The 27,204-nt window shown below is 39.9% G+C and overlaps 1 protein-coding gene across 4 annotated transcripts in view; it reads left to right on the top strand.

The window, feature by feature from the left end:
• The window catches only part of afap1l1a (actin filament associated protein 1-like 1a), a 212,973-nt gene that overhangs the window by 76,913 nt on the left and 108,856 nt on the right, over window positions 1-27,204 (top strand). The window contains exon 1 of one of the 4 annotated variants that reach the window (XM_072590974.1): window positions 18,982-19,167. The exons of 2 other annotated variants lie outside the window; for them this stretch is intronic. In XM_072590974.1, the coding sequence (XP_072447075.1) occupies window positions 19,134-19,167 (34 nt within the window). In that variant the 5' untranslated portion in view covers window positions 18,982-19,133. Of the gene's footprint in view, window positions 1-18,981; window positions 19,168-25,813; window positions 25,898-27,204 lie in introns of those variants that run through there. One more of the 4 variants, XM_072590973.1, reaches the window with a different exon arrangement.

Raw genomic sequence — 27,204 nt, forward strand, 5'->3', positions numbered from 1 at the left:
GGATGGCCTTAGCAAACTCACTGGTAAGTGTCCTATCATGGAAGGATGGGAAAAGAAGGATATTTATGCGTGATCCTGCTGAAGGGCAACTTGCAGAACACTTTCCTGATTGCAAGTTAAGAAAATGTTTTTTTTTCTAATTCCTTCAGGCAAGGCTGATGTAACAGATAATCCAAAGCCTAAGAACATAATCCCTCTTTGCTTTGTGAACCATGAAGGTAACTTGTCCCTTATTTGTACAAACTGGTGTTCAGAGCATTCTGGTGGAAATGGTGGAATCTCCTTATTGACTTGTCTCTTATAAGCATGTGCTGTTCAAGGGCTAGATGCATCTCTGACAGCGAGGTAAAAACAATGACTGCAGATGCTGGAAACCAGATGCTGGATTAGTGGTGCTGGAAGAGCACAGCAGTTCAGGCAGCATCCAAGTAGCTTCGAAATCGACGTTTCGGGCAAAAGCCCTTCATCAGGATGAAGGGCTTTTGCCCGAAACGTCGATTTCGAAGCTACTTGGATGCTGCCTGAACTGCTGTGCTCTTCCAGCACCACTAATCCAGCATCTCTGACAGCACCCAGTTTGACAGGAGCTTGTGTGTTTTGAAACTGATGTAAGTTTGGCAATTTTGATTTATGTACCTGATTCTGATTCTTTATGCTAGATGATAGAGCTTTCACGAACCTCACCGAGCACCATCCCACAAAAAATACTTTAGTTCAGTATTTTCTATCTATCCAGTATCAACTGGGATTTTTTTCCACAATCAGCAGCAACTCTTTGGGGTTTTTTATCAGTCTGTGCCTAGATAACAAGGACAAAATAGCTGAATTCCAGAGGTGAAGTGAGAGTGACAGCCCTTGACATCAAAGTTGTATTCGACCCAGTGTAGCATCAGGAGCTCTAGTAAAATCAATGGGTATTGGTAGTTGGTGGGGTGGGGGGTGGGGGGGGTGCAGGTCCGTGATGGTTAGAGTCAAGCCTGACATATAGGAAGATGGTCGAAGTTGTTGGAGGCCAGTCGTCTCAGCTCCAGGACATCTCTGCAGGAGTTTGTCTGGGTATCATCTTCAGCCCAACCATCTTCAGCTGCTTCATCAATGACCTTCCTTCCATCATAAGGTCAGAAGTGGGGCTATCACCGATGATTGCACAATATTCAGTGTCCAAATACAACAAGGTCTGAACAATATCCAGGCTTCGGTTGACAAGGAGCAAGTAACATTTGTGCCACACAAATGCCAGGCTATGACCATCACCAACAAGAGACAATCTAACCAGCATCCCTTGACATTCAACTATGTTAACATCACTGAATCCCCTACTATCAGCATCCTGGGAGTTATCATTGATCAGAAACTCAACTGGACTCACCACATTAACACAGTGGCCACAAGGGCAGGTCAGAGGCTAGCAGCAGGTAATTCACCTCCTGACTTCCAAAAGCCTGTCCACTATCGACAAGGCACAAGTCAGGAGTGTGATAGAATACTCCCCACTTGCCTGGATGAGTGCAGCCCCAACAACACTTAAGAAGCTTGACACCATCCAGAACAAAATAGGCTGTTTGATTGGCATTATATCCACAAGCAGCCACTCCCTCCACCACTGAAACTCAGTAGCAACAGTGTGTACAGCCTACAAAATGCACTGCAGAAATTCAACAAAGATCCTCAGACAGCACCTTCCAAATCTATCTAGAAGGACAGGGGTAGCAGATATAAGGGAACACCACCACCTTCAAGTTCCCCTTCAAGCACTACCATCTTGACTTGGAAATTTATCACTGTTCCTTCACTGTCGCTGCAGTGTGTGTCTATCTACAGCACATGGACTGCAGCAGTTCAAGAAGGCAGCTCACAGCCACCACCTCAAGGGCAAATGGAGACAAGCAATAAATGCTAGCCAACCAATGACACCCACACTCCACAAAATGAATAATTGTCAAAAAAGAGCAAATTTCAGTCATACACCAAAAGGATCACTGACCCTGATTTATCACGAAAGCTCCCACTTCTTCATGCTAATGATTATTTTTAATGACAAAATCAAAATGATCAACGTGTTTGTTATTTCTGAGCACCTGCACAGAAGAAATAAGCTTAAATATCCTTCAGTTTCTATTATTGTATACATTATAGTTAAATGTAAACCAACAGCAGTGATGAATTTGAAGGTACGGCTATATTTGAAGGGAGATTAATACATTAATGCATTATACTCATTTTGACTTGTTTCCAAATAAGTAAAAGTGGCACACACTTGCTCCCATTCTATATTGCTTCGTCTTTGTTTAATAGTATTTGTCATTGATCTACTGTAGTTCTCAAGTTCAAAAAACATTCATTATGAATGTGTTTTAATGGCTTGGAGTTGGGAACGAAATCAGGGATATTGTTCCATTAATTTAGCTGTTTCGATGCTGTACTGCCAAATGAATGCGAGTACAGCAAGGAAAGGAAGCAGAAGGTTCTAAAGATATAATAACAACACCCAGAGTTTACAGGAAGGGCCATCTGTGAGCTGCATCCTGACTGACAATCTGAAACTAAACAGTTTGAAACAGTAGACAGACCCTATCCAAAAGGGTTCCATTCACATCTTAGTTGACAGCATGGGCCATTATACGATTTTTGTAATCTTTAAAACACAACTTTTATGGTTTGAGCAGAGCAGAGACTGAAATAATAAGTATTTTAAGTCAACCTTAGTGGAATTGAATTAACTTTATAATCTCCATTTTGAAGACCCACTTCATTTTCTTAATTTCCTCATCCCTGTGAATTCAGGGAGGAACATTTATTTCGCTACAACGTCATGGTGTTTGTCAAGGGAAATGGCTCTTTGATATAGGACACATTTCTCTTTAAAAGTGACTATGTAACCATTATTATTATTCCAAAATGCAATAATAAATTTTAATACATGAGAATGAGCAAGTTACTAACACTGCTTTCTTTTAAGTGCCATAGAACTCTCAAGTTAGATGAGAGTTCTGGTAAAGGTAAAGCCAACAAATCTCTTAATAGATTTTAGTAAGAAAACATTTGTTCACCTACTATGAAAAAAAAGTTTAGAAAGAAAGAAAATGTAAAATGATTCCCAACAAAAATTATATGTTTTCCCTTTTCTCCCTCCATCCATTAAGACATTTCCAAGGTTACGGTGCTAAACAACACCTAATGTCTTGCATGAGTGATATTAATCACTTCTGTACATGATCAGCTATTTAACAGAAAATAATATAATTGTGAGTAGCAAGACAAATAGCTAAGACCAGTTCTGTCCAAATACAATATCTGAATAAAATAATTTCTGATGAATAGTCAAATCATATTCAAAACGTTAACTCTGTTTCTCTTTTACAGATGCTGCTAGACATCTCTGGAATTCTCTGCTTGTTTGGCAGAGAAGGCAGGAACATGAGCCTGTGTGCTGGCCTCTATGTTCTTATTAGATTTTCTTTACAGAAACACACAGTGCTTATCATACTTCTTTTGTCAACAAATCCTTCTTTCATTCTGTTTCTAGATATAGATGAGAACAGGTGATCCTGGGCGGCATGGTGGCAAATGGTTAGCACTGCTTCCTCACAGCGCCAGAGGCCCGGGTTCAATTCCCGCCTCGGGCAACTGTCTGTGTGGAGTTTGCACATTCTTCCTGTGTCTGCGTGGGTTAAAGATGTGCAGGTTAGGTGAATTGGCCATGCTAAACTGTCCGTAGTGTTAGGTGAAGGGGTAAATGTAGGTTCTAGGTGGGTTGCTCTTCGGAGGGTCGGTGTGGACTTGTTGGGCCGAAGGGCCTGTTTCCACACTGTAAGTAATCTAATCCTCACCTGATCACCACTTGACTACATCTGAACCTATCAATGATTAAATGCATTTTTAAATTAGAAGCCAGGATAGTAATTGGGATAAAGAATTCTAGTGGACTTTTGTACTGATTAGTCAGTGCAAACTTAAATTTGAGCATCCCAACTATTCAAATTGACAAATTTTTGTTGTTCCTCCTTGGCATCCCAACAGGTTTCAACATGGTCTATCTTACATCCTCTTCCACTAGTGTTACCTGATTCGTGGGACTACACTTATTAGATTACATTTCAACAATGGCTTTTCTTTTTGCCAATCTATTAATCCAACACAAAGCAGTGGATTTATCTAGTCTGCTCTTCTTTCTTATCCACAAGCTGTGTCTAAACTCTGTCATACATGGAAAGCAAGTTAGCTTCTGTGGTCTGAATTTTCACCAGCTGGATTGGAAATGGGAAAAGGTTTTGGATCAAAATCCACTTTCAATAGAAAGTGAATTAATGTTCAGATTTTCTTAGGTAAGATTCGTTTAAAAATTGACTTATTGCCCATTTCTATCCAGTGGTAGCAGCAAATAGCAATAGGTAAGATAAAGTGTGCCTCTCATTTAGATTGCTCAGTGTAGCCATCACTGAGACTGCTGTTTGTCCTGAGGGAACGATATGCAGTTCCACAACACCACAGTAAAGTGAGATAGTACTGGGGAAAAAGAAGCCAAACATTGGGCAGGTTAAACTTTCACTTTATCAGTGCAGTACTGGATTTAATGTTGATATTGGGATGGAGAGGACAGAAGTCCACTTCATGGAGTTTGGCTGGAAGAGGCCAATTTAGCATGTACTGTATTGGGGAACCGCTCTGTTCAGCACTATCTCACACCACCTTCTGCTGCTGCATTTCTCTCACCTTCTTCTCCTCATTTGAGCCGTGACAGGCCAAAGCGTCACCACCCTCAAAGTCCATATCTCTTCAAAGCACCATGTTATGTCTCACTCATTGGCAGTCCTTCACAGATGGGAATGACTCTCCTCCACTCCCCCTTTCAGGGTGAGTCCATAGCCACAGATCGATGTGGCAACAACGGTCACGGGAAGGAGTAGGTGGGGCATTGGAGTGGCAGCTCAGTCCTTTCTTATCGCCTGGCTTCTGCTTTTTCCTGACAAGTCTCAACACCTTCCGGATGCTCCTCCTCCACTTTGGACAATGTTGGGCTATTGATCCCAGGTGTCTGTGGGAATGCCGTGCTTCACCAGTGAAGCCTTGAGGGTATCACTGAAATACTTCCTCTATCTACTGAGGGCTCGCCTGCTATTTCAAAACTGAGAGTAGAGCTCTCATGTCAGTCGTGTGGATGATGTACCCAGCCCATCACAGCTGAGATGCTGTAAAGAGCTTAGCTGACCACCACAGTCACTCACATTCTTGTAGGGGTACATTGGAGGGTATCCATCCTATTGAGCCTTATTGCCTTTCTCTTAAGACTTTCGAAGAGGGTTTTGTAAGATTTACAGGGTCTACCTTGTTCCCTAGATTCCATCCAAGCATTTACAGACTAGAGTTAAAATCTCAGACAGCCAGTAATCCTAATATGAGCAGATGAAGGATTAAAAGCAGCCACTCAAAGTGAGCAATAGACAGAGAAAGCTCTTGTTGTGATTATAATTGGACATTGAAGAATTGTTGATTTATCTCATTGACAAGTCAGTCAGTCCGTTAAATGCCTCACGGATTGTTTGTTATTTTGTTCATTCATAGAATGTAGGCATTACTGGCTGAGCCAGCATTTTGTCCCCAGCCCCAGTTGCCCTTGAAAAGGGGACAGTGTACTGCCTTCTTGAACTGCTGCAGCTAATTTACAATATGTAGACCTATAATGCTATTAGGCAAGGAATTTCAGAATAAACAAGATGATTCAGACCACTTGCTTGTGTAAGTGAGTATGCTATCCAACATCAACCCAGTGTGCGCCACATGTCGATATCAGTCCTGTTAATTTTGAAGCTTAAAAAGTTGACATCAAATAGGTTAGACTGTGTTCGGTGCAGACCAAGCTTCTAATTTTACCTCTTTGTGGTGTTCTCAAACCCAGAATTGGTTTGGTTTCAGTTCAGCTGCTGATATTTTGCGGTCTAGCATCACTGCAAATCAGAAACTGCTTCTCATTATCACAAATCATCACATCTTTCAGTCCTACAAATTTTCAGCTTGAAATAAGAACTTAAAAATAAATTTGCCACTGACTTCCTACCAAATGACCATCTGAGGTTTTTTAATAGACTTTCTTTGAAGTGATTGTGGTGGAAACTAGCAAGATCCTCACAATTCCTTACAAATTGAGGTTCATACAGTATCTTTAGGACCCAAACACCATTTTCATTGTCACCTCAAAGATCCTCACCTCCTAATAATGTAGAGTACAGGCTGTAAAACAATAGGTTCCAAATAAAGAAATCACTGGGAGCAGATCAAGGAATTTACTGAAGGAACAGCAATTCAGTTAATTTTGACAGCTCAAAACTACCAAATCAATAAAGACCTCATCCATTCAGAGTATATGCTTTTTGCTCCATTCTTTTCCCCCAACCTATATATCCCAGCCTTAACAATGCTGCTGCAGACACATGCTTAATGGGTGTCCTACCAACTAGACTTCCAGTTTATTGAAATATCGAACTGTTCCTTCTGGTGATTTTGGTGATGGAATATATTTATGGTGTGGTTCTGGATGGTCAACAGACCACTGCAGAAAAGGAATAGAGTGCACACGTTCCTTGATACTGACTGAATTCACAAAGTGGAATAAAAGTTGAAAACCACGAAGAAATTGATGGCCTGTTGACTTCGGCTGATGAAACAATTTGTGGTTAAAACTAAATCTTCACAGCAGTTGTAAAAATTGAACAAGACTGTGCTAAAGCTGAGGAGGCTCGAAAGAGCCATAGTTTTGCCAGACAGTTTGTAAAATCTCCCCAACTGCTCTGAAACACACAGCTGCAGAAAGTACTTTTGATCCAATTTCTGTGAATTACAAGCAAGGATTTAATTGAGGTTTTGAATCATTTCCAATTACGTTTAGATTGAGTGACTCTATAATCCATAGTTAAATGCGTTCTTATGAAATTGCACCTCTAAATTTGGACCACATTCAAATTAAAATCACACATCTTGCTACATCGGAAAAGCACATTCATATTCAGAGCAAATTTAACTAAAAGCGTTGCCTGAATGAAAAGCCAGTATATTTGTGATTGGAAGTCATCATAACATTAGATTTGCTTGTAGAAGTTGATAAGTCATGCTGAAATGGTACCATTCTGTTATAGATATCACAGTGAAGATTTCCCTTTTTATTTTGAAATAATCGGCAGATATCTTACAATTCAAGGGCAGGTGGGATCTATCCAAGGGTTGCACCTAAATAATCCAACCAGGAAAGGGACCACACAAGATCTGGTATTGGGGAATGAGCTTGACCAAGTGATTGAAGTTTCAGTGGAAGAGCATTTTGAGGAAACTGACCATAATTCTGTAAAGTTTTAAGTTAGGTATGGGTAGAGCGAAGAGTAGTTCTCAGGTGAAAGTAGTAAATTGGGAGAAGGCTGACTACCACAATATTAGGCAGGAACTGGGGAATATAAGTTTGGGGACAGCTGTTTTAGGGTAAGTTCACATCTGGTATGTGGGAATCTTTTGAATCTTAATAGTTCAGGACCAGCGTATTCCTGTGAAAACGAAAGATAAGGATGGCAAGATTCAGAAACCTTGGATATCAAGAGAAAGTGAGAACTTAGTCAAAAGGGAAAAAAAGGGCATACTTGTGATTTAGGAAACTAAAGACAGACAAAGCCATCAAGGACAAAGGAGGGAATTTATGTGTGGAGTCGGAGAAAGTGGGTGATATTCATTTGAGGAGGACATGGTGGATGGTGATTCTCAGGAGGGGTATGTTGATATTGTAGGGCCTGTCAGTATTAAAAAAGAAGGTATTAAGGTTGACAAGTCTCCAGGACCTAATGGGATCTATCCCAGAGTGCTGAGAGGGGCAGGTGAGGAAACTGTGGGACCTCGTACAAAATCTTTGTATCCTCTTCAGCCATAGGAGAGGTCCCAGAGGACGAGAGAATAGCCAATGTCATTCCTTCGTTTAAGAAGGGCAATAGGCATGATTCGGGAGATTACAGGCTTATGAGCTTTACATCAGTGGTAAGAAAATGTTTGGAGAATATTCTGAGTGATAGGATTTACTCATCTTTGGAAAAATATAGACTTATTAGCGATAGGCTGTATGGTTTTATACTGGGAAGATTGTGTCTCACAAATTTGATTGTTTTCTTTGAGCAAATGATGAAGATGATTGATGAGGGTAGTATGGTAGATGTTGTCTAAGTGGGCTTCAGCAAAGCCTTTGATAAGGTCCGTCATGGCAGGTTAATACAAAGGTGAAGTAATATTGAATCTTTGGTAAGCTGGTAAGATAGTACTAGAACTGACTTAGTCATAGAAGAGAGAGAGTAGCAGTGAAGGGCATTTTTCAGATTTGAAATTGGTTACCAATGGTGTAAATGATCTAGAAAGGAATGTAAGTGGCCTGATTAATAAAGTTTGCGGTTGGCACAAAGATTGAGGGAGCTGCAGATAGTAAGGAGGATTGCCAAAGTATACAGCAGAATATAAATAGGTTAGCAACTTGGGCAGAGAAATGGCAGATGGACTTTAAACTGGACAAATGCAGGATGATGCATTCAGAGAGATCAAACACAGGAGGCAAGTACAAAGTAAATGGCAGAACCTTTTGATAGCATCAACATAGCATGCTTGCCTTCATTGGTCCAGGCATAATGTATAAAAGTTAGCAAGTCATGTTGCAGCTGTGTAGAACTTCACTTAGACCACAATTGGAATATTGTGTACTGTTCTGGTTGCCACACTATGAGAAGGACATGGAGGTTTTGGAGAGAGGATGAAATTGCTTACCAGAATGTTGCTTGATTTGGAGGGTATTCACTATGAGGAAAGAGTTAATAAACTTGGTTTTCACTTAAATGTCGAAAAGAAGTTTACAAATTTATGAGAGGCATGGATAATCAGAGTCTTTTTCCCAGGGTAGAAATATCAATTGCTGGAATACGCAGGTTTAAAGTCAAATGTGATAAGTTTGAAGGATATGTAAGAGGCAAGTCTTTTACACAGAAGGTGGTATGTGTCTGGAATGCACTGCCAGAGGATGTGGTGGTGGATGCACATACAATAGCAAAGATTAAGAGGCATCTTGATAGATTTATGAATGAGCAGGGAATTGACCAATATGGACGGGATGGGGCAAAAGGTTTTTAGTTCAGAAAGGCACCATGTATCAGCACAGTGTTTTGGGCCAAAGGATCTGTTTCTCTGTTGTACTGTTCATTACGATTCAGACATGTTGCCCTGTTAAAAAGATCTGATGTTCAATCTGAAAATTCCAGACTCCTCTGTTCCTTCGTAGGATCAATAACTCCATCAAAAATTATTTTGCAAGTGCCTCGGTGAGAAAGACTAACTAGGCGTGTACTGGATAATTATCAGCACTATGACATTGGCTCAATATTTACTCTGGATTAGTGGTGCTGGAAGAGCACAGCAGTTCAGGCAGCATCCAACGAGCAACGAAATCAACGTTTCGGGCAAAAGCCCTTCATCAGGAATAAAGGCAGTGAGCCTGAAGCATGGAGAGATAAGCTAGAGGAGGGTGGGGGTGGGGAGAGAGTAGCATAGAGTACAATGGGTGAGTGGGGGAGGAGATGAAGGTGATAGGTCAAGGAGGAGAGGGTGGAGTGAATAGGTGGAAAAGAAGATAGGCAGGTCGGACAAGTCAAGGAGACAGTAACTGAGCTGCAAGTTTGAAACTAGGATGAGGTGGGGGAAGGGGAAATGAGGAAGCTGTTGAAGTCCACATTGATGCCCTGGGGTTGAAATGTTCCGAGGCAGAAGATGAGGCGTTCTTCCTCCAGGCGTCGGGTGGTGAGGGAGCGGCGGTGAAGGAGGCCCAGGACCTCCATGTCCTCGGCAGAGTGGGAGGGGGAGTTGAAATGTTGGGCCACGGGGCGGTTTGGTTGATTGGTGCGGGTATCTCGGAGATGTTCCCTAAAGCGCTCTGCTAGGAGGCGCCCTGTCTCCCCAATGTAGAGGAGACCACATCGGGAGCAACGGATACAATAAATGATATTGGTGGATGTGCAGGTGAAACTTTGATGGATGTGGAAGGCTCCTTTAGGGCCTTGGATAGAGGTGAGGGAGGAGGTGTGGGCACAGGTTTTACAGTTCCTGCGGTGGCAGGGGAAAGTGCCAGAATGGGAGGGTGGGTCGTAGGGGGGTGTGGACCTGACCAGGTAGTCACGGAGGGAACGGTCTTTGTGGAAGGTGGAAAGGGGTGGGGAGGGAAATATATCCCTGGTGGTGGGGTCTTTTTGGAGGTGGCGGAAATGTCGGCGGATGATTTGGTTGATGCGAAGGTTTGTAGGGTGGAAGGTGAGCACCAGGGGCGTTCTGTCCTCTCATGAGTGTTGAGGAGGTTTAGGTGGACTTGGCGACAGATTGGATGGAAGTGGGTACTGCAGATGCTGGAGATCAGAATCCAGATTAGAGGTGCTGAAGAAGCACATCAGGTCACGCAGCATCCAAGGAGCAAGAAAAATCGACGTTTCGGGCAAAAGCCCTTTATTCCTGATGATGGGCTTTTGCCCAAAGTGTCAATTTTTTTTTCCCTGCTGCTTGGGGACAGAGTGGTGGAGAGACTAAGATGAAGTGGTCAGAGAATGGTATTTTGACTCAGCAACTTGTGTCCTTTTCTTTCAAGCAGGTTTTCAGTCCAGACGCCAGCCTGATAGTTAGACATAGTATTCTGTGTTGAGCAGGAAACACTCCAGAGGAGGCCATTAATGGAGTAGATAGAGAGTTTACATTTGTGTTTATACTAGCATGGTAGGAGGGGAATGTGGTCACAGGTCAAGATTCAGCTGGAGGTGGGGGGGTGGGTGGACTGTAGTTGGAGAACTCTTGGAAATCCACCTGGTAAGGTTTAAAACTAGAAGATAATTTATATTTGAGGCATGGATCTATATTATATGTAAATAGCCAATCTGTCTTCTGGCATCTGGTTGTTTGCCTGCCTTCATCCTGCATCCATTAAGACCTGAATTGGCCAGTCTAATGGTAGGTTGAGTTTGAGTGTTTTCAAAACTTCACAACTGACTTGACTCCAATCCCCCTGTTTTTGGGAACCAAACTTCTCTCTCTTCTGTATAATTACTTTGTATATTTCCAATGCAGTTTATACCACAGTGACTAGTGTGGAGTTAAAAAAAAAACTGATCCAAATCAGTCATGATTTTATTAAATAGCAGAGTGGGCTAGAAGGACAAAATAGCCTAATGTTGGTTAGATTACATTACAGTGTGGAAACAGGCCCTTCGGCCCAACAAGTCCACACCGACCCACCGAAGCGCAACCCACCCATACCCCTTACCTAACACTACAGGCAATTTAGCATGGCCAATTCACCTGACCTGCAGGTCTTTGGACTGTGGGAGGAAACCGGAGCACCCGGAGGAAACCCACGCAGACACTGGGAGAACGTGCAAACTCCACACAGTCAGTCGCCTGAGGCGGGAATTGAACCCAGGTCTCCGGCGCTGTGAGGCAGCAGTGCTAACCACTGTGCCACCCACTGCCACTGTGCCACCCAGGTTCTAGGTGAGATTTGGTGAATAATAAAGTGGGGTGAATGGAGTGAATAGAGAGCTAGAGGAAGTGAACTGTCAGCAGATGCAGTATTCCGTCTTGGGCCTCAGTCTGATTTCACTCTGACCAAATTAGTACTGATATGTCGTTGAATTCAAAATATGGGTCACATGAATGCCAGTATCAGTTTAGAACCTGTGATCAAATGTAAATATTATATCTTTTGGTTGGATCTTTGATGGTGGGGTGACACAGTGGCTAGCCTCACAGCACCAGGCACCTGGGTTCAACTCCAGCCTTGGGTGATTGCCTGTGTGGAGTTTGCACATTCTCCTTATGTCTGTTTGAGTTTCCTCCCATAGCCAATCTACCTAACCTGCACATCTTTGGACTATGGTCAATTGCCTTGTCGTGTCCAGGGATGTGCAGGCTCAGTGGATGAGCTTTGGGAAATGTGGCACTTAAAAGACTTAAAATAGGAGGCTGGGTCTGTGTGGGATGCTATTCGGAGGGTCTGTACAGACTCAGTGGGCCAAATGGCCCCTCTTCACACTGTAGGAATTTTATGATTCACTGAATTTGGACTGGGTCCAATCTCCAGAATATTGTACAGTCACCTCAAAGTTTGCGTGACTGATTGAACCAAAATAGTTAATGGACAGTGAGGCTGAAGCAAGTCACACCCTTGCTGCATTTTGAAATATTGCTTAATAGTTAGCATATGTTCTATAATCTACCCAACAGGGGAGTAAACCGTCATTGTGTGTGAAGGGGAGGAGGGCAAAGCATAAATGTTTATCTTTTCAAGTCATATGGAGTTGGGAGTTATATTAAACAGACAGAATGCAGTATTTCTGAATTGTGTTCACCATTTGGGAACTCTCCAGTTTTTTATGAATTCAGTTCAATGTTTTACATGGGTGTAATAGTAATTTCTGCAGCTGGTATTGAAAGTCTCTGTAAAACCTGCATCTGGCACAGTTCTTGATCTGTTGGTCTGAAAGAAATGTAAGGAATTAACAACAGTGTTCACACCCTTGATTTGAAATTTGTGTTAATTATTCATAAAACTTATATCTGTTACATTTAGCAAGTGAAAACGATAAGTGCCTCAAAAAAGCTGATTCTAAAAAGAAATATATAATTTCCTAGATTGTGTGTAAGTAAAGGAAGAACATGCATTTATTTAGAAATTTTCACTTCACAATGTATTAATTATATTATAAAGTGCAATTACTGTCATTTTTGATTCAACTTCTGCACAATTAGATTTCACATACAGCATACAAAAATAATAATTAATTAACTATTTTGTACTGTTGATTCTGTGATAAATATTATTTGGTATAACATCCTATTTTTAAAATAGCAGCTTTTACATTAACCCCAGTAGGTTGTTGAAATTAGGCTGGTACTAGTGAGTGCATCCTCCAAAAGTGGTTTAACATAATATTAATCATGGGAAACTGATGTTTAGTATGCTGCAAAAGCTTGGAAATAGACACCATGTGGAAAGGGAGAACAATGCAACAGGTTAGAGGCCACCCATTTAATCACAAACTGCCATTTCAACTATTAACGCTCTGAACAGGTATATGATTGCTTTTCCTGTCACTCCCCAGTTGACCCGAAGACTTTAGTCTGGCCTATTCTATTCAATTCTAAGGCAGGGCCTGATAAAGGTAATGTGTGTCTGGTGGTCCTTGGGAACTGAGAACTGTCGGAAATCTGGAGGTGACAAAGCCAAACACACTCAGCAGGGGAAGTGATTTTGGGAAAATAAACTAACGCAGCCTTCCAAATCCACACAGCTTATCCTGAAACATTTTCATCCCCAGGAATGTATGACCTGAGCTCAAGCATTTGCTGAATTCCAATAATTGTTTTCTTTCCCTCTTACTGTTAAAATTTTATTTAATATTGTTTTGCTCAGTAAGCTCAAAGAAAATGCTATCAAAAGAAGTGTTAAAGCCTTGTGCAAGTTTCTTTTGAAATAATAATTACAGATAGTTTTGGCTTCTGTTATTTTATGATGCTTACCCACAGGAATATTTTTTTTAAATAGCAAGTTTCTTCTAATTCCTTTTATGTATTTTTTCCTCACTCATTTGAACATAAACAAAATCATTATGTTAATTTGGATCTGATGACAATGTCTGAATATCTATAAACTATTTTCTTTCTTGTGAGTATCATCTTATAAATATTATTTTACACATTTCCTCAAATAAGGAAACCAATACTGTACACGGTACACCCAGATGTGGTGTCTCCAATAACATTCTAAGTAACCTCCTTACTTTTTTGATTGAGTTTCTTTCACAATAAACGTTAACATTTTATTTCCGAGCTGTGTACACATACTTGTCATTTGCAATTCAAACACAAGGACACCAAAGTCCTGCTGCATCTCATAGTTCTGCAGTGTCTCTCCAGTCTTCCTTTTGATTTTTAACCAATCATTTAAGGAGCAGCAGAATGATATTGTGCCAGTCAAAAAATAAAGAACTATGTATGCTGGAAATCTGAAACAAAAACAGAAATACCTGGAGAAACTCAGATCTGGCAGCACCTGTGGAGAGAAATCAGAGTCAACGTTTCAGGTCTAGTGACGGTTCTCCAGAAGAGAAGAATCTGAAGAAGGGTCATTGGATTCAAAACATTAACTCTGCTTTCTGTCCACAGATGCTGCCAGACCTGCTGAGTTTCCCCAGCCATTTCTATTTTTGTTCAAGCCAATGAAATTGCCCAGAAAAAGGTCCGATCTTAAAATGATCCAAAGAAAGAGCCTAGCTGGAAGCAGCATTAGAACTCAATGTCAAGGTCAAAAAGCAATCCCAATTCTGCACTAGCTGGGAAGCATTTGTCCAGGAGTTATTTTTCCCTGGACAAAATATGCCAATTTGTGGCCTGGTAGGGGAGTGCTTTCTCATCCATTAAATTGGCAGATGGAATCTCCAAAGTTGAAAGGCCAAAAGAATTTTTGCCAGCAAAGAAGATGCAGAAACTTTCCCTACCAAATAACAGGTGGGGGATGAGACTTCTTTGACTTTTAAATTTTAAGATTAAAAATCGTAATTGTGGAATTAGATCCCTTCTTCATCTGGCATGTGGCTGCAGCTAAGGTACTGCAGGTGTAGGTGGAACCTAAAGGTGTGCCTAGAGTACTTATTCCCTGGTCCACCACCAGGAAGTTGACCCTACTCGACAGCCCCTCAGGATACCTGGAGGCCAAGTGTGTGGGCTTCACCTTCAGCCGTTGTTGAATGGCTGGTCCTGCCATCTCTCAGGGTGGAAAGTGGCCTGAGGTGAAAATGAATTGACATGCTGTCTGATGTCATGGAATCTACATCCTCCCCTCCTCCGCGATCACCTCCATCAGGACCAAAGAATCCAGTCCAAGTATTACAATTAAAACTTACTTTCTCTCAGCCATGAATCAACTTTCACAATTACCAGAGCACCAACTTTAGAAACTGAATTCACTTTTATGCAATAAACTTATGGGGAGCTGGACCAATAATCCTGTTGCTCAGGCTAAGGCTCTAGGAACATGAGCTGGTGCAATTTAAATATAATTAATTATATGTTTTAAAAATCTGGAATTGAATGCTACTCTGTCTAGTGGTGACTCTAAACCAATTATTTATTGGTCAAGAAAAAATCCAGTTCACTATTAGCCTTTAGGGAAGAAAATCTGCTATCCTTACCTGGTCCAGCATAAGTATGATTCCAAGCTCACAACAGTGTGGTTAACTCTTAACTGCTCTCTGGATTGGTAGCATAAGCCACTCTGATCAAGAGGTTTTTTTTCATTTAAGGAGTGTGGGTGTCAGTGGTCAAGCCACCATTTATTACTCATCCCTAAATGCCTAGAGGGCAGGTAAGTGTCAACCACATTGCTGTGGGTATGGAGTCATGTGTATGCCAGACAAGATAAGGACAGCAGTTTCCTTCCCTAAAGAACATTAGTGAACCAGCTGGGTTTTTCCTGCAAATTGACGATGATTTCATGGTCACCATTAGACTCCTAATTCCACCTTTTTTATTGAATTCAGGTTACACCATCTATCATGGTAGGTTCTGAACCCAGTCCCCAGAACAACTACCAGGGTCTCGAGATTAATAGTCTAGTGATAATACCAATAGGACATCACCTCTCCAAATTAGGGATGGGAAACAAATGCTGGCTTTGAAACAGACATCCACATCTTGTGAAAGAACCAAAAAAAAAGTCTCTCAAAATAGCTTCAAATGCTGGCTCTTGTATCAGTCATATATATTTTGTGTCTGCCTCTGTTTCAAGTCAAGACTGAAGATCACTGATTTCTGCAGCCCAAAGAAGGAATCTGGCTTTGGACTTTTAGTTTTGACTGCATACACAACAAATACTCAGGTGACAAGGAGGGTGGTTCCCTGGTGTTCTCAGCCTGAGTTTTTTTTTAAATGGAAGGAAGTCTGTAGACCTGCTGTGACCACACTCCATTGAAGGAAAAGACATTTGGGCTTGCTCTAAAATCGACCAAGTTAACCTTTTCGTAATGAAAGCAACAAACTGCAAAAATATTCTAAAAACTTTTTATTTTCACCGACTGAGTATAATGCAGGGAGATCAAGAAGTATTCAAGATGAGTAATATGGATTTATTTTAACATATTGCTATTGTATTACTTGGTACTCAAGAATTAATGATACAACTGGTATGAGTATAAACTCAATAAGCAAACAGGACAAGTACAAGTCATGACAGAATATGAAGTAGCTTAAATTACTAATTGAATTATTATTTAGAACTACAAGTCAGAACAGGTAGAAAACACCTCACAATTTCTAAATTTCTCTACTGATGTTTTAAGTGTAGTTTAAATTCTATACAGAGCTAATTCCTTTGCTACCTTACCTAAAGGGAATATTTTACATGTGTGATCATAACTGTCAATTACAGCCTGATTTGTTTTTGTCCATACTCCACACACATGCCCTTGCAATGCAAGTCACTACATAGCAGTCTGGAATGGAAATCCTGGAACACTATTCTCCTCCCATACCCAGGGCTGTAAGGTTACAGCTGCTCCTCTCACTTAGATCAGCTGAGACCAGGAATATGATACTCACTTTAAATAAAAACAGGAAGCAATATAAAGCGCACAGCAAGTTAAGTGGCAACCTGAAGAGAGAAGCAGAGATAATGGCCCTGGGATTTACTGAGGCAGGGTTTTATAGAGATAGGAGTTGCCCAAACCCACTAGAGTTTTAACTTCACTGTATATATAAGTCTCTCTCTCTTTTTTGAAATTAATTCCACCCAAGTTAATAAATTGGGTGGTCTGTTGAGTGGATAAATGTTTTAACATGAGATCACATCCCAGAAGCAAGATGATTTAGTGAGGTAGAGATCTTGGAGCAGGGTGTAGTACTGTAGACTGACTGACCTATTGATTGGCTGACTTGGGTGATTGTCAGTTTAGTGTACAGATATAAGGTTGGGTGGGATCAAGGGAGCAATTAAAGGTTGGGGAGAGGAGGGGATGTTTGCAAGTCAGAAGTTACGTGAAAGATCAAGGCTCTGTGATGAGATCAACAACAGTACTATCTCTTCAAATTGACTCAAGTAGATGGGTATTTTTAAGAACTGTCAAAATGTTTTTATTTTACAAATGAAAGTACTTTATGCAATATACCATAGTTTGCAATATAGAGCTATAAGTAATAGATGTAGTTTCTCCTGTGTGCTTGAATTCAAGTTGAATTGGCAGGATAGGTGAGGGTGAAAAGCTGAAACTGTGCACGAGCCTGGCATTAAGTTGGCAAAAGGGGTAAGAGAGCTTTGGGAATGGGTAGAGGACATTAGGTGCCATGGGTCATGAGAGGTCATTTTTTTAAAAATTATATTCTTTCATTTTAATTTTGGACACAGTGCTGGAGCATCAAGGCAGAGTTTCTGCCCTGAAGGTATTAGCAGCTAGCAGCCTCTTCAGCTCTTCCCAGGTCATTCAGTCCAATTTCTAATCTAGCCTGCAAGCCAAAATCAAAACTGGGGAATGCATATGGCTATTTTTAATGTTTGGGGTCACAGAGTTGGGCGTTGTCCTGCCTTTGAGTATCTGACCAGGAAACAAAAATCAGGGCTGAGTTAGGTCAACTTAAAAAGTCCATGGGAAGAGTTTCTATGTATAGTAGGATTAAAATGCAGCAAAATTGGCAAAGTTTGTTAGCTATTTCAAACCCTATTTATGTGGCATAGGAGAGTAATCAGAGTTAATTCTGGGATAAAGGGTATAACTTGGTAAGTTAGGCAAGCAAATTGGAATTCACACATTTGTGTCAACTTGTCTGCTGTCCTGTTTTACTAATTTTTGAGCATTAAAGAGCTTGTAATCTTGAAATAACTTGATTACTTTATTTATTTTCCAAGAAATAAGAATAAAACAAAAGAAAATGCAGTGGATTTCAGATTTCAAACTTAATTGCTATGCTCTGTTGCTGTAATAATGAGAATAGATGTTTATGCAGCAAACAGATGATGGGACATGGATAACATGGCAAGAGTTTATGCAATGATTTGGTCTCCAGTGACTGCTCTGAAGTAGAGACTTAGCTTTGGAAATATGTGACAAGTTTCTCTATGTTCTAATTGTGGGAAATTTCATAACAGTCCAAATTTGTCTGCACTGAAAAAAGCTGATTTTGGCTTTGAATGTAGGCAGGATCATACAACTTGCCTCAATGCTAATTTGTACCAAATAAAGGTAAAGTCGCCATAGTCCCAGAGAACCACAGGAGTGCAATCTCATTAAAGAAAGATGACTGGTAGCAAATTTAACTATCAAGTAGAGAAATAAAGAGCCAGCAGTCTTGCTGCTGATTACTATCTAATGATTCCTGCTGCAAACCGTACATATAGGTGTCAGTGATGATAGCATGGAGCTCAATTGTGATATCCATTGTGCAAGTTGAAGCTTGAACATGACCCCCCTCTATGTCAGGGTCTTTGAAGTTAGTGGAGTAAAATTGAAGAAAAAAATGACATATGCTGAATGAGATTTCAGTAAGGTCTACTGTGTGCATGATAGTTCTATTCCCATTGTGAATATCCTATTAATGGTATTGGAGACAAAACAGATGTTGTTAACTATTACATTGAAAATAGAATTACCAATTTTGGGTAAGATTCCTTTCTGAAATCTCGAAAGTTTCAAGGGAAAACTACAGATTTTAATTTCAAGAAATTTACCAAGTATGAACTGTGGTCTTTTCAATATCATTACACAGCACAGATCTAGTAATATCATATATTAATGGCAAGCAGATGATCTGGTGCCAGAAAAGGACAGCATCCCTTGGGATTAGCTGAGGCTGCGCTGAAAGGCATAAAAGAGAGGAACGTGGAATCAGAGAAACCAATCAAGTTAGTGTTAAGTTGCCAGTGGAGCAATTGTGGCAAGACACATCCCTGTGGGAGGGATCACAGCTGCTTGAAGAGCAACAAGAGAAGTAATCAAACCAAGGAACAGAACACTCTGCAATAACTGTTCAGTCTGAAGAGGAAAAAGTCCATGATCTGATTTAAAATATTCATTAGAATTACTTGTTGGATTTTTGTGTTAAAGATGTTGACTGCACATTATGTAACTGCTGAAAGTGGTAAGTTTTAATAATTAATTGTTTACTAAACCAACATATGGATTCTGTATTTTTTAATAGTACATTGCCCTTTTTATGCACTGTAAATGAAGTAAAATTAGTATAAAATGTACTGTAGCTTGAGATATGTAAGTCATTCTGTTATATAAGACAACTCCAGCTGCAAAAATCATAAATTTGCTTGTACTCAGCATATGAACTGACCCTCTCTTTTCAGCTACAGAGTGTGTTTTTTTTTAGTCAATGGCCTTACTTTCCATTCCACAATAGCATGTTTTACTCATTGGTATGTTACAACTGGGCAGAATGGATCAAGCAACAAAGACCACATGGTAATAAGCATGGGAGGTTAAGACACACCAAAACTTTGTGTGGAATTCTAAAGGCATTTCATAATAATGAGGACCCACAACAACCATTCACTTTTATCCTCAGTGTGTAATGTTGACTTATTTACCAAAACATACGATATTGTATATAAATCAAGAGTTTGCCAGAGTTTTGCTTGTGTCATATTTTTGATGCAAGTTGATATGACAGTATTTGAATAAAATTGAAATGTGACCTGCCAAAATATTATAACCCTTACTTTCCATTTTACAATATAATGGCAGTACCATAAGAAGAGCGTTGCTTTACTTTTTTCTAGATTCAGTATTGCTGTTAAGTGGTTCATATCATTAAATATATTTGTTGGGTGTAGCAGCTGCATTTTTTTTCTTTACTTTTTCATGACATACAGGCATTACTGGCAAGTTCAGCATTTTTTGCCTATCCCTAACTGCTCTTACACTGAGTGACTTGCCATTTGGTGACTTTAAACTTTGTAGAAATTGAAACAACCGAGTGGCTTGCAAAGATATTTAAGAGCCAGGCACATTAATGAGGGTCCAGAGTCTCGGGCCAGTACAGGTAAGGATAACAAATATCCTTTCCCAAAGGGCATAAGATTTTTGTAATAAATGATGAAAGTTTCATAGCAGTTTGATGAAAGTTTCACTGGGACTAACTTTTTATTCCAGACTCTTGAGTTGAATCTAAAGTATACCAAAAGACATGGTAAAATTAGAATTATTTCCCCCATTAGTCTGGGTATTTCCATTACTAGTTCAGTTAGATTACTACTATCACCATATGTTCCACTCTTGTATAGATTTGTATGTTAACTGGTGTCAGTCCGAAGTGAAACTGCTTTGCATGGAATAATAGTGCAGCATTAACCTACAGTTAACAACAATTAACACTGAATAAGAAGGATTGGACGTAACTGAAGATGTATCACTCCTTTTTCTTTTTAAGTCGAGTCTTAGTGCTTGATTTACAAGATGTGCATAATTGTGATAAAGTACACATGCAATCATAATACACATCAAATTCATAGCTTAAGAGATCACACAATTACAGGCATGATCAAATTATAAATGTGCCCTAAGTCATTTCAATCATTTACAGCCATCCATTGATATGCAACTCCAAACACATACTGCCCATCACCAGTTACAGAGCTTCATTTATGACTTTCACATTCACCTGCATTTGCTCAGATACTCTCTTCAAATAATAGCTTTTCTTTCATGTACAGCAAGAACCAAAATAATTCCTGTACTCTCTTTTAATTTTTGAGCAATTTTACAGCTTATCATGTTTTGTACTTGCAGTTTCTTTTAATGTCTTATGGCATAAGTATAGGTTATGTGAAAAGTGTGGGTTCTTACACATGCTGTATATTAGGCATGTAAATGATATGTAAACAAGTGCAACTTTAATTACCATAATTAAAGTAGAGAAATATATGATGCCAGCCTGGTACTTTTCTTGATCTGCAATTCTTTTTTGACCTACATTCATTTGATGTTGAACCTTATTCTAATGACATTCACAGGAACACTGATCATCGCATAGCATTGGCCAAATGGATTGGGAATGGGCACAATTTCAAGTTAAACGTCAGCTACTGGTGTAAATTGCCCAGAAATGTCGTATTTGAGAGTAAATTCTAAATGGTTTTACTCTACAAAAGAAAGATTTGCATTTGTGCAGCACTTTCAAGACCTCAGGATCCCAGGATCACTGAAGTATCAAGATTATATATGTTGAACAAATGCACTGTTAATCTAAATGTTTATTTAACACTGAGAAATCTGCTTTTATTGACAAAGCAGGACTGCCTTAGCAGTCAATAAAAGAGCATGTCATAAAATCCGAGTATCTTAACCATTTCAAACATATCATAATAGATTAACAAGTTGCTGGCAATTAGCAGCACTAAGGTCATCTTGCAGCATCACTGCCAGTGAGAGTGGCTAAGACTGGAATCTAACTTGAGAAAGTTATGTAGCTTAGGAATGAATCTGAAATTTTCTTTTTAAAGTGTAAATAATCAAAAGCTAATCAACATTTATGTGTGTTTATTCACAATCATTGTTTTACTGTATTAAGTAAAGTTTGCATTTAGCTGTGAAACAGCTGTCACATTGAGATGTTAGACCAGCAGTTTATCTGCAGGATTAATGCCTTTTCTGACCTATCATCAGTCTTACCACAACTTATAAAATATAAGTGTAGCAAGTACCTGGTTGTTCCATCCTTTACTCCATCTGCTAACATTTATAAGTTTTATTTTCAATTTTATTGAACTAGCATTTCTATGATTTTGATCTTTCTGACTTTGTTCTGAATCTGTCCATTATCATTGTTTCCTCATTTGCAAATACAAGATTCTTTTTACAAATACCATCTGTCTTCTGTTCTTCTATTCCACTCATCAGATTTTGAGGGATGGTTCTGACCGTCACTGTAAATCCCAGATGTACTGACATCAAACAACATGTCTCAATGTTAGATGTTCATCATAGATTATCTATTGATAACCAAGAACACAACACTTTATCAGTATCCCACAATCTATTTAACACATGGCTTCTCTCCTAAGAAAAAACAATGTAAGTATAGATTCTTGAAAATATCCAGAATTGTAAAATGGAGAGGAGCAAAGTAGGGTAAGTTCCTTCAGTTTCATAATCTATTTCAGGAAATATGAATGTGCCTTGCAAGCTGAAGGATTCTCTCCACATCACATGGACCATATGGCATTCTCAGGCAAGCCAAGGGGCGGTGGGGTACGCCGCCTAATTAGCACCTCCTGGTGCTCAGACATAGCGATCCTGGCAAGCCACTGCTCCCCAGATCTAGAATATCTTAGTGATATGTCATCCCTACTACCTACTGCAAGGGTTCACCTCCGCCATCCTGACAGCAGTCTACATACCATCCCACGCAGAGGTGAAGAATGCTCTGGATGAAATTTACACTACTACAAATGTTCTGGAGACAGAATTCCCAGCGGTCTTCTCCATTGTAGCTGATGACTTCAACCTGGCCAACCTCAAAAGGGTGCTACTAAAATACCACCAACATGTCTCCTGCCCCAATAGAGGATCGAACATCCTTGACCACTGCTACATAACCATCAAAGACACCTACCACTTCATACTCTGTCTGCACTTTGGAAAATCTAATCACAATGCTGTGTTCCTCCTCCGAGCTTACAAGCTGAAATTGGAACAGGGGGATCCTTCATAGAAAGTAGTACAGCAGAAGAGCTTCTCCAGAATTGTTTGGAATTGCTGGACTGGACCATATTCAGAAATCAGCAGAAAACCTAGATGAGTATGCCACCACCATCATGGACTCCTGAGCAAGTGTGTAAAGAACTGTCTGCCAAAAAAGTCAATCTTTATGTTCCCCAACGGAAAACTTTGGATGAACTGGGAAATCCATTGTCTGCTGAAGATCAGGCAAATAACATTCAAGTCGGACAACCCAGACCTATACAGGAAATCTAGATGTGACCTCCGCAAAACCATTAGAGATGCCCAAGAGGTAGTACTGAACCAAGTTAGAGGCCCAAACTAACCATAGGCATACCCGCTGCCTGTGACAAGACCTACACAACATAACAGGATACAAGATGAAGCAGGGTGAAACAGCAGATAAAAGCACATCCTTCCCTGATGTATTCAATGCTCAGTTTGAACAGATAACCAGTGGCACAGTGTCACCTGCCCTGACAGCCCCGGACGTACCTGCTCCCCGTCACCACGGCAGACGTCAGATCAGTATTCCTGAGTGTAAGTCTGTAGAAGTGGTGGCCCTGGGCAGATCAGTTGGCAGACGTATTCACTGACATCTTCCATCTCTCCTTGCTACAATCCAAAGTCCCCAGCTGCTTCAAGAAAAGCACCATCATCTGAATGACAAAGAAAACACATGCAACATGCCTCAATAACTACCTCCCTGTGGCTCTGACCTCCATAATCATGAAGTGCTTCGAGAGGTTAGTCATGGCCCACATCAACTGTAGCCTCTCAACCTGCCTTGATCCCCTGCAATTTTCCTACTGCCAAAACCGGTCCATAGTGGACGCCATTTCCCTCCTCCTACACTCATCCCTAGAACACACGGATAACAAGGATACCTACGTCAAACTCCTACTTATCTACTACAGCTTCACCTTCAACATCATAATCCCTTCCAGACTAATCTCAAAACCCCAAGATCTAGGTCTCTGTTCCACAACAAGATCCTCAGCTTCTTGACCCACAGACCACAATGAAGATAAGTAATAGCACGTCCACAATAATCCTCAACACTTGCGCCACACAAAGATCCGTTCTCAGCCCCTCACTGTAGTCCCTATGCATCCACAACTATGTAGCCAAATTCCATATGAATGCATTATCCAAATTCGCTGACAACACCACAGTGGTAGGCTGGATATCAAACCATGATGAGTCAGAATACAGAAAGGAGACAGAGACCTTGATGTCATGGTGCAATAATAACAAATTCTCTCTCAAAGTTGGCAAAACAAAAGAACTGATCATTGACTGAGGAATAAAGGAGGAGGACCCCCCCCCCCCCCCCCCACCCGTCTACATCAATGGATCAAAAGTGTCAAGTGACAATAACCAACAATCTGTCCTGGACCTTTGCTTCCTCAGGTGGCTTCAAAAATTCGGTGTGTCCATCAGGACTCTCGCCAACTTTTACAGATTCACCATAGAAAGCATTTTATCTGGTTGCATAATGGCTTGCTACAGTAACTACCCTGCCCAGGACCATAAGAAACTAAAGAAAGTTGTGTGCACAACCCAGACCATCACAAAAGCCAACCTCCCATCCATGGACCCCATTTATACATCTTGTTGCCGCGAAAAAGCTGACAACATCATTGAAGACCCCTCCCACCCAGTAATGCTCTTCTTTCAGGGAGAAGATACAGAAGCTTGAACGCACGCACCAACAGGTTCAAGAACAGCTTCTTCCCTGCTGTTATTAGACTGCTGAATGGGGTCCTCTCTCGTTTCAAATAGAGTTGATCTAGGTTTACGCTCTCCTGTGCAGCCATGAGCTTATGTACCTCACTCTGTCTAAGCACCCTATGATCTGTATGTCCTTGTTTTGCTATGATCTGCCTGTACTGTTCACAAAACAAAGTTTTTCTTACTGTACTTGGGTACATGTGACTACAATAAACCAAATGAATTCAGGAAAATAATGAGTTTCGTCACTGTAGAACTTAAAATGTGTTTTACATAAACCAGACCATGAAGTTAATCAGTTCTTGAACGATTGATTATTAAAGTATATTATTAATATGATGTATATAATTTAGTTTGGAGCAGGAGCCTAGTTGGTAGCACTCTTGCCTTGCAGTCTGAATTTTGTGTTCAAGTTCTAGTCTTGAACACAAAAATTTGGGCTGACTGACTTTCTCCAGACTGCGCTATTAAAAGCATTGCCTTTTGCATTAGACTTTAAACAGGTTCATTCTGTCCTCTCTGGTGAGTATAATAGATCCTATGATACCATTATTAAAAAGAAAGAAGTTGACTTTAGTGACTTGGCCAACATACCTCTCAATTATATCCCAATATCAGATTATCTGGTCATTATTGCATATTTATTTGGGAGAGTTAACTATATGCAGTCAACTGCTGCATTTCCTACATTACAACATTAACTTCAATTCACAAAAAACATACCTTGGCTATAAACACTTCCAAAAATTCCTGAGGTCAGGAAAGGTATTGTACTAATGCAAGTCTTTCTTTATTCCATGACAACCCTTAAAATCAGTGTGCATCACTTGGACAATTTTTTATTTATCTTCTTTATCTAGTTTAATTAATTAATTAATTCACCCTTCATTAGACTTTGGAATGAGTCAATATTCAATCTGTAATAATAGTAGCTGACTGTGTGATACTCAATAAACAGCCATTTGGAGATGGATGACAGCAGCCTTGAATGATTATTTGAGATCATGATAATGCCACTATGAAGCTCAGTTTTTTTTAATTTTTTCCCTTTTTTTGTTGTAATTTGGAAAATGGTTGCAAAATTAAATCAAGAATATACTCCAAATATTGAAGCACTGAAATGATTATGATATTTGATCAGATGATCCCTCTGACACATTCAAAGTACTGGATTTCTACTTTGATATCTTTTGACACATTTTCAAATCTTATTCCAGGATGAATGCAATAAATAATTAGTGTACTGAATAGCTAGTGATAGAGACCAGACAGCAAGCCTTAAAGCTTCAAAGAGTAGCCAATGAAAGATGCTTTTCACTTTAGCTTTTTTTAGAACTATTGACCAGAGATATCATATCTGCCCATGTCTGTCACACATTTTCGGTGCTGTAGCTGTGAAATTGTGGGTGAGTAACTCTTTACTTCACCTTATGCTAATGTTGGTTTGCTTCGTCTGATATATATTAGAGAGTTTGCACTGGCACAGAACTATAGAATGCTTTAAATATACAAAGACTGCTGCACCCTTATAATGTTAAACAGAAAATCTGCAGCCCATTTTAAGAAAATGGTATTAAGAGATAAATGTCTTAAGATTGTAGTCATAAAGATGAACAAGTTGTTTGTTTACAACACCAAACTAACCTGGGTTATTGTGAGCTTGGCTAATGAGATACTGAGCAATCATTAAGTTAAAGGTAATATGTCTTGAAGTAGAAGTCACTTATTTTTGTTATGGCCAATAGATGACATCAAAATCATTTCACTCAAAATGTTTATTGATATGATATTGAGTGCAGCAGAATATATAGTCATTTCAAATCATCCTTGTTGCAGTACTGCAATATTTATTCAGGAGAGGCCATTTCAATTCAGAAGCTTATGCATTCGGGGTGAACAAATTGTGTCTTTTAAAGTGTGTTTTAAACAAACCTATTTTATTGACTCAACAAGCTAGCAAATATGACAGTTACCTTTAGCAGTGCAATCATAAGCTGACAAAACAGCTTAAGTACTTCAATAACCTGAGGTATTTTCAGTGTTGTTTTTGAATAAATAAAGATGGACTGACACAACATAAAGCAAACTGTGGAAGAATTAGCCCAAACAAGCCACAACTGCAAACATGTGGTATTCAGCCCTCGGGAAGAATGTAGCAGTAGGTGGCGGAACCACCTGGGTTGCCTTGAGTTAAGACGGCGTATCTTTTAAATGTCAGCCCCGATTGCTGAAAATCTCTGATAAATCATGACAGCTAAGATAAAGAAAGAAGCCTGTTAACTGAAATTGCCTTAAATCCACTGTGACCTAATTCTTCAGCAGGTTTGAATTCCAGTGTAACTCATGACCTATTGCCCTACTCACATGAATCATTCAAAAATCTGCTTTCACTTGACTTCTGTTACTTTTAACTCTTAAGCCGAGTTTATGCTCAGAAAGCATTCGCCACAAAATGCACAATTTATTTTTCCAGGCTATAAATTAAACTCAGTAACCTATTTCTAGTCTAATATGGTAGGATACATTATTTAAAGTGTGAATGTGTCAAAACAATGCCTTAGTAATTGTACTTTGAGTAATTAATTGGCTATTTAGTGTTTTGGCATGCCCTAAGGATGTAAGAGGCATTGTATAGAAGATGTTTTGCTTTTTTTCAATCTGCTATTTCATCATATCTTTTTCCCCACTTTCAGTCGGAAAAGAAATTTGAGAA

The sequence above is a fragment of the Chiloscyllium punctatum genome, chromosome 20, assembly GCF_047496795.1.
Source record: "Chiloscyllium punctatum isolate Juve2018m chromosome 20, sChiPun1.3, whole genome shotgun sequence".
Taxonomy (NCBI): Eukaryota; Metazoa; Chordata; class Chondrichthyes; order Orectolobiformes; family Hemiscylliidae; genus Chiloscyllium; species Chiloscyllium punctatum.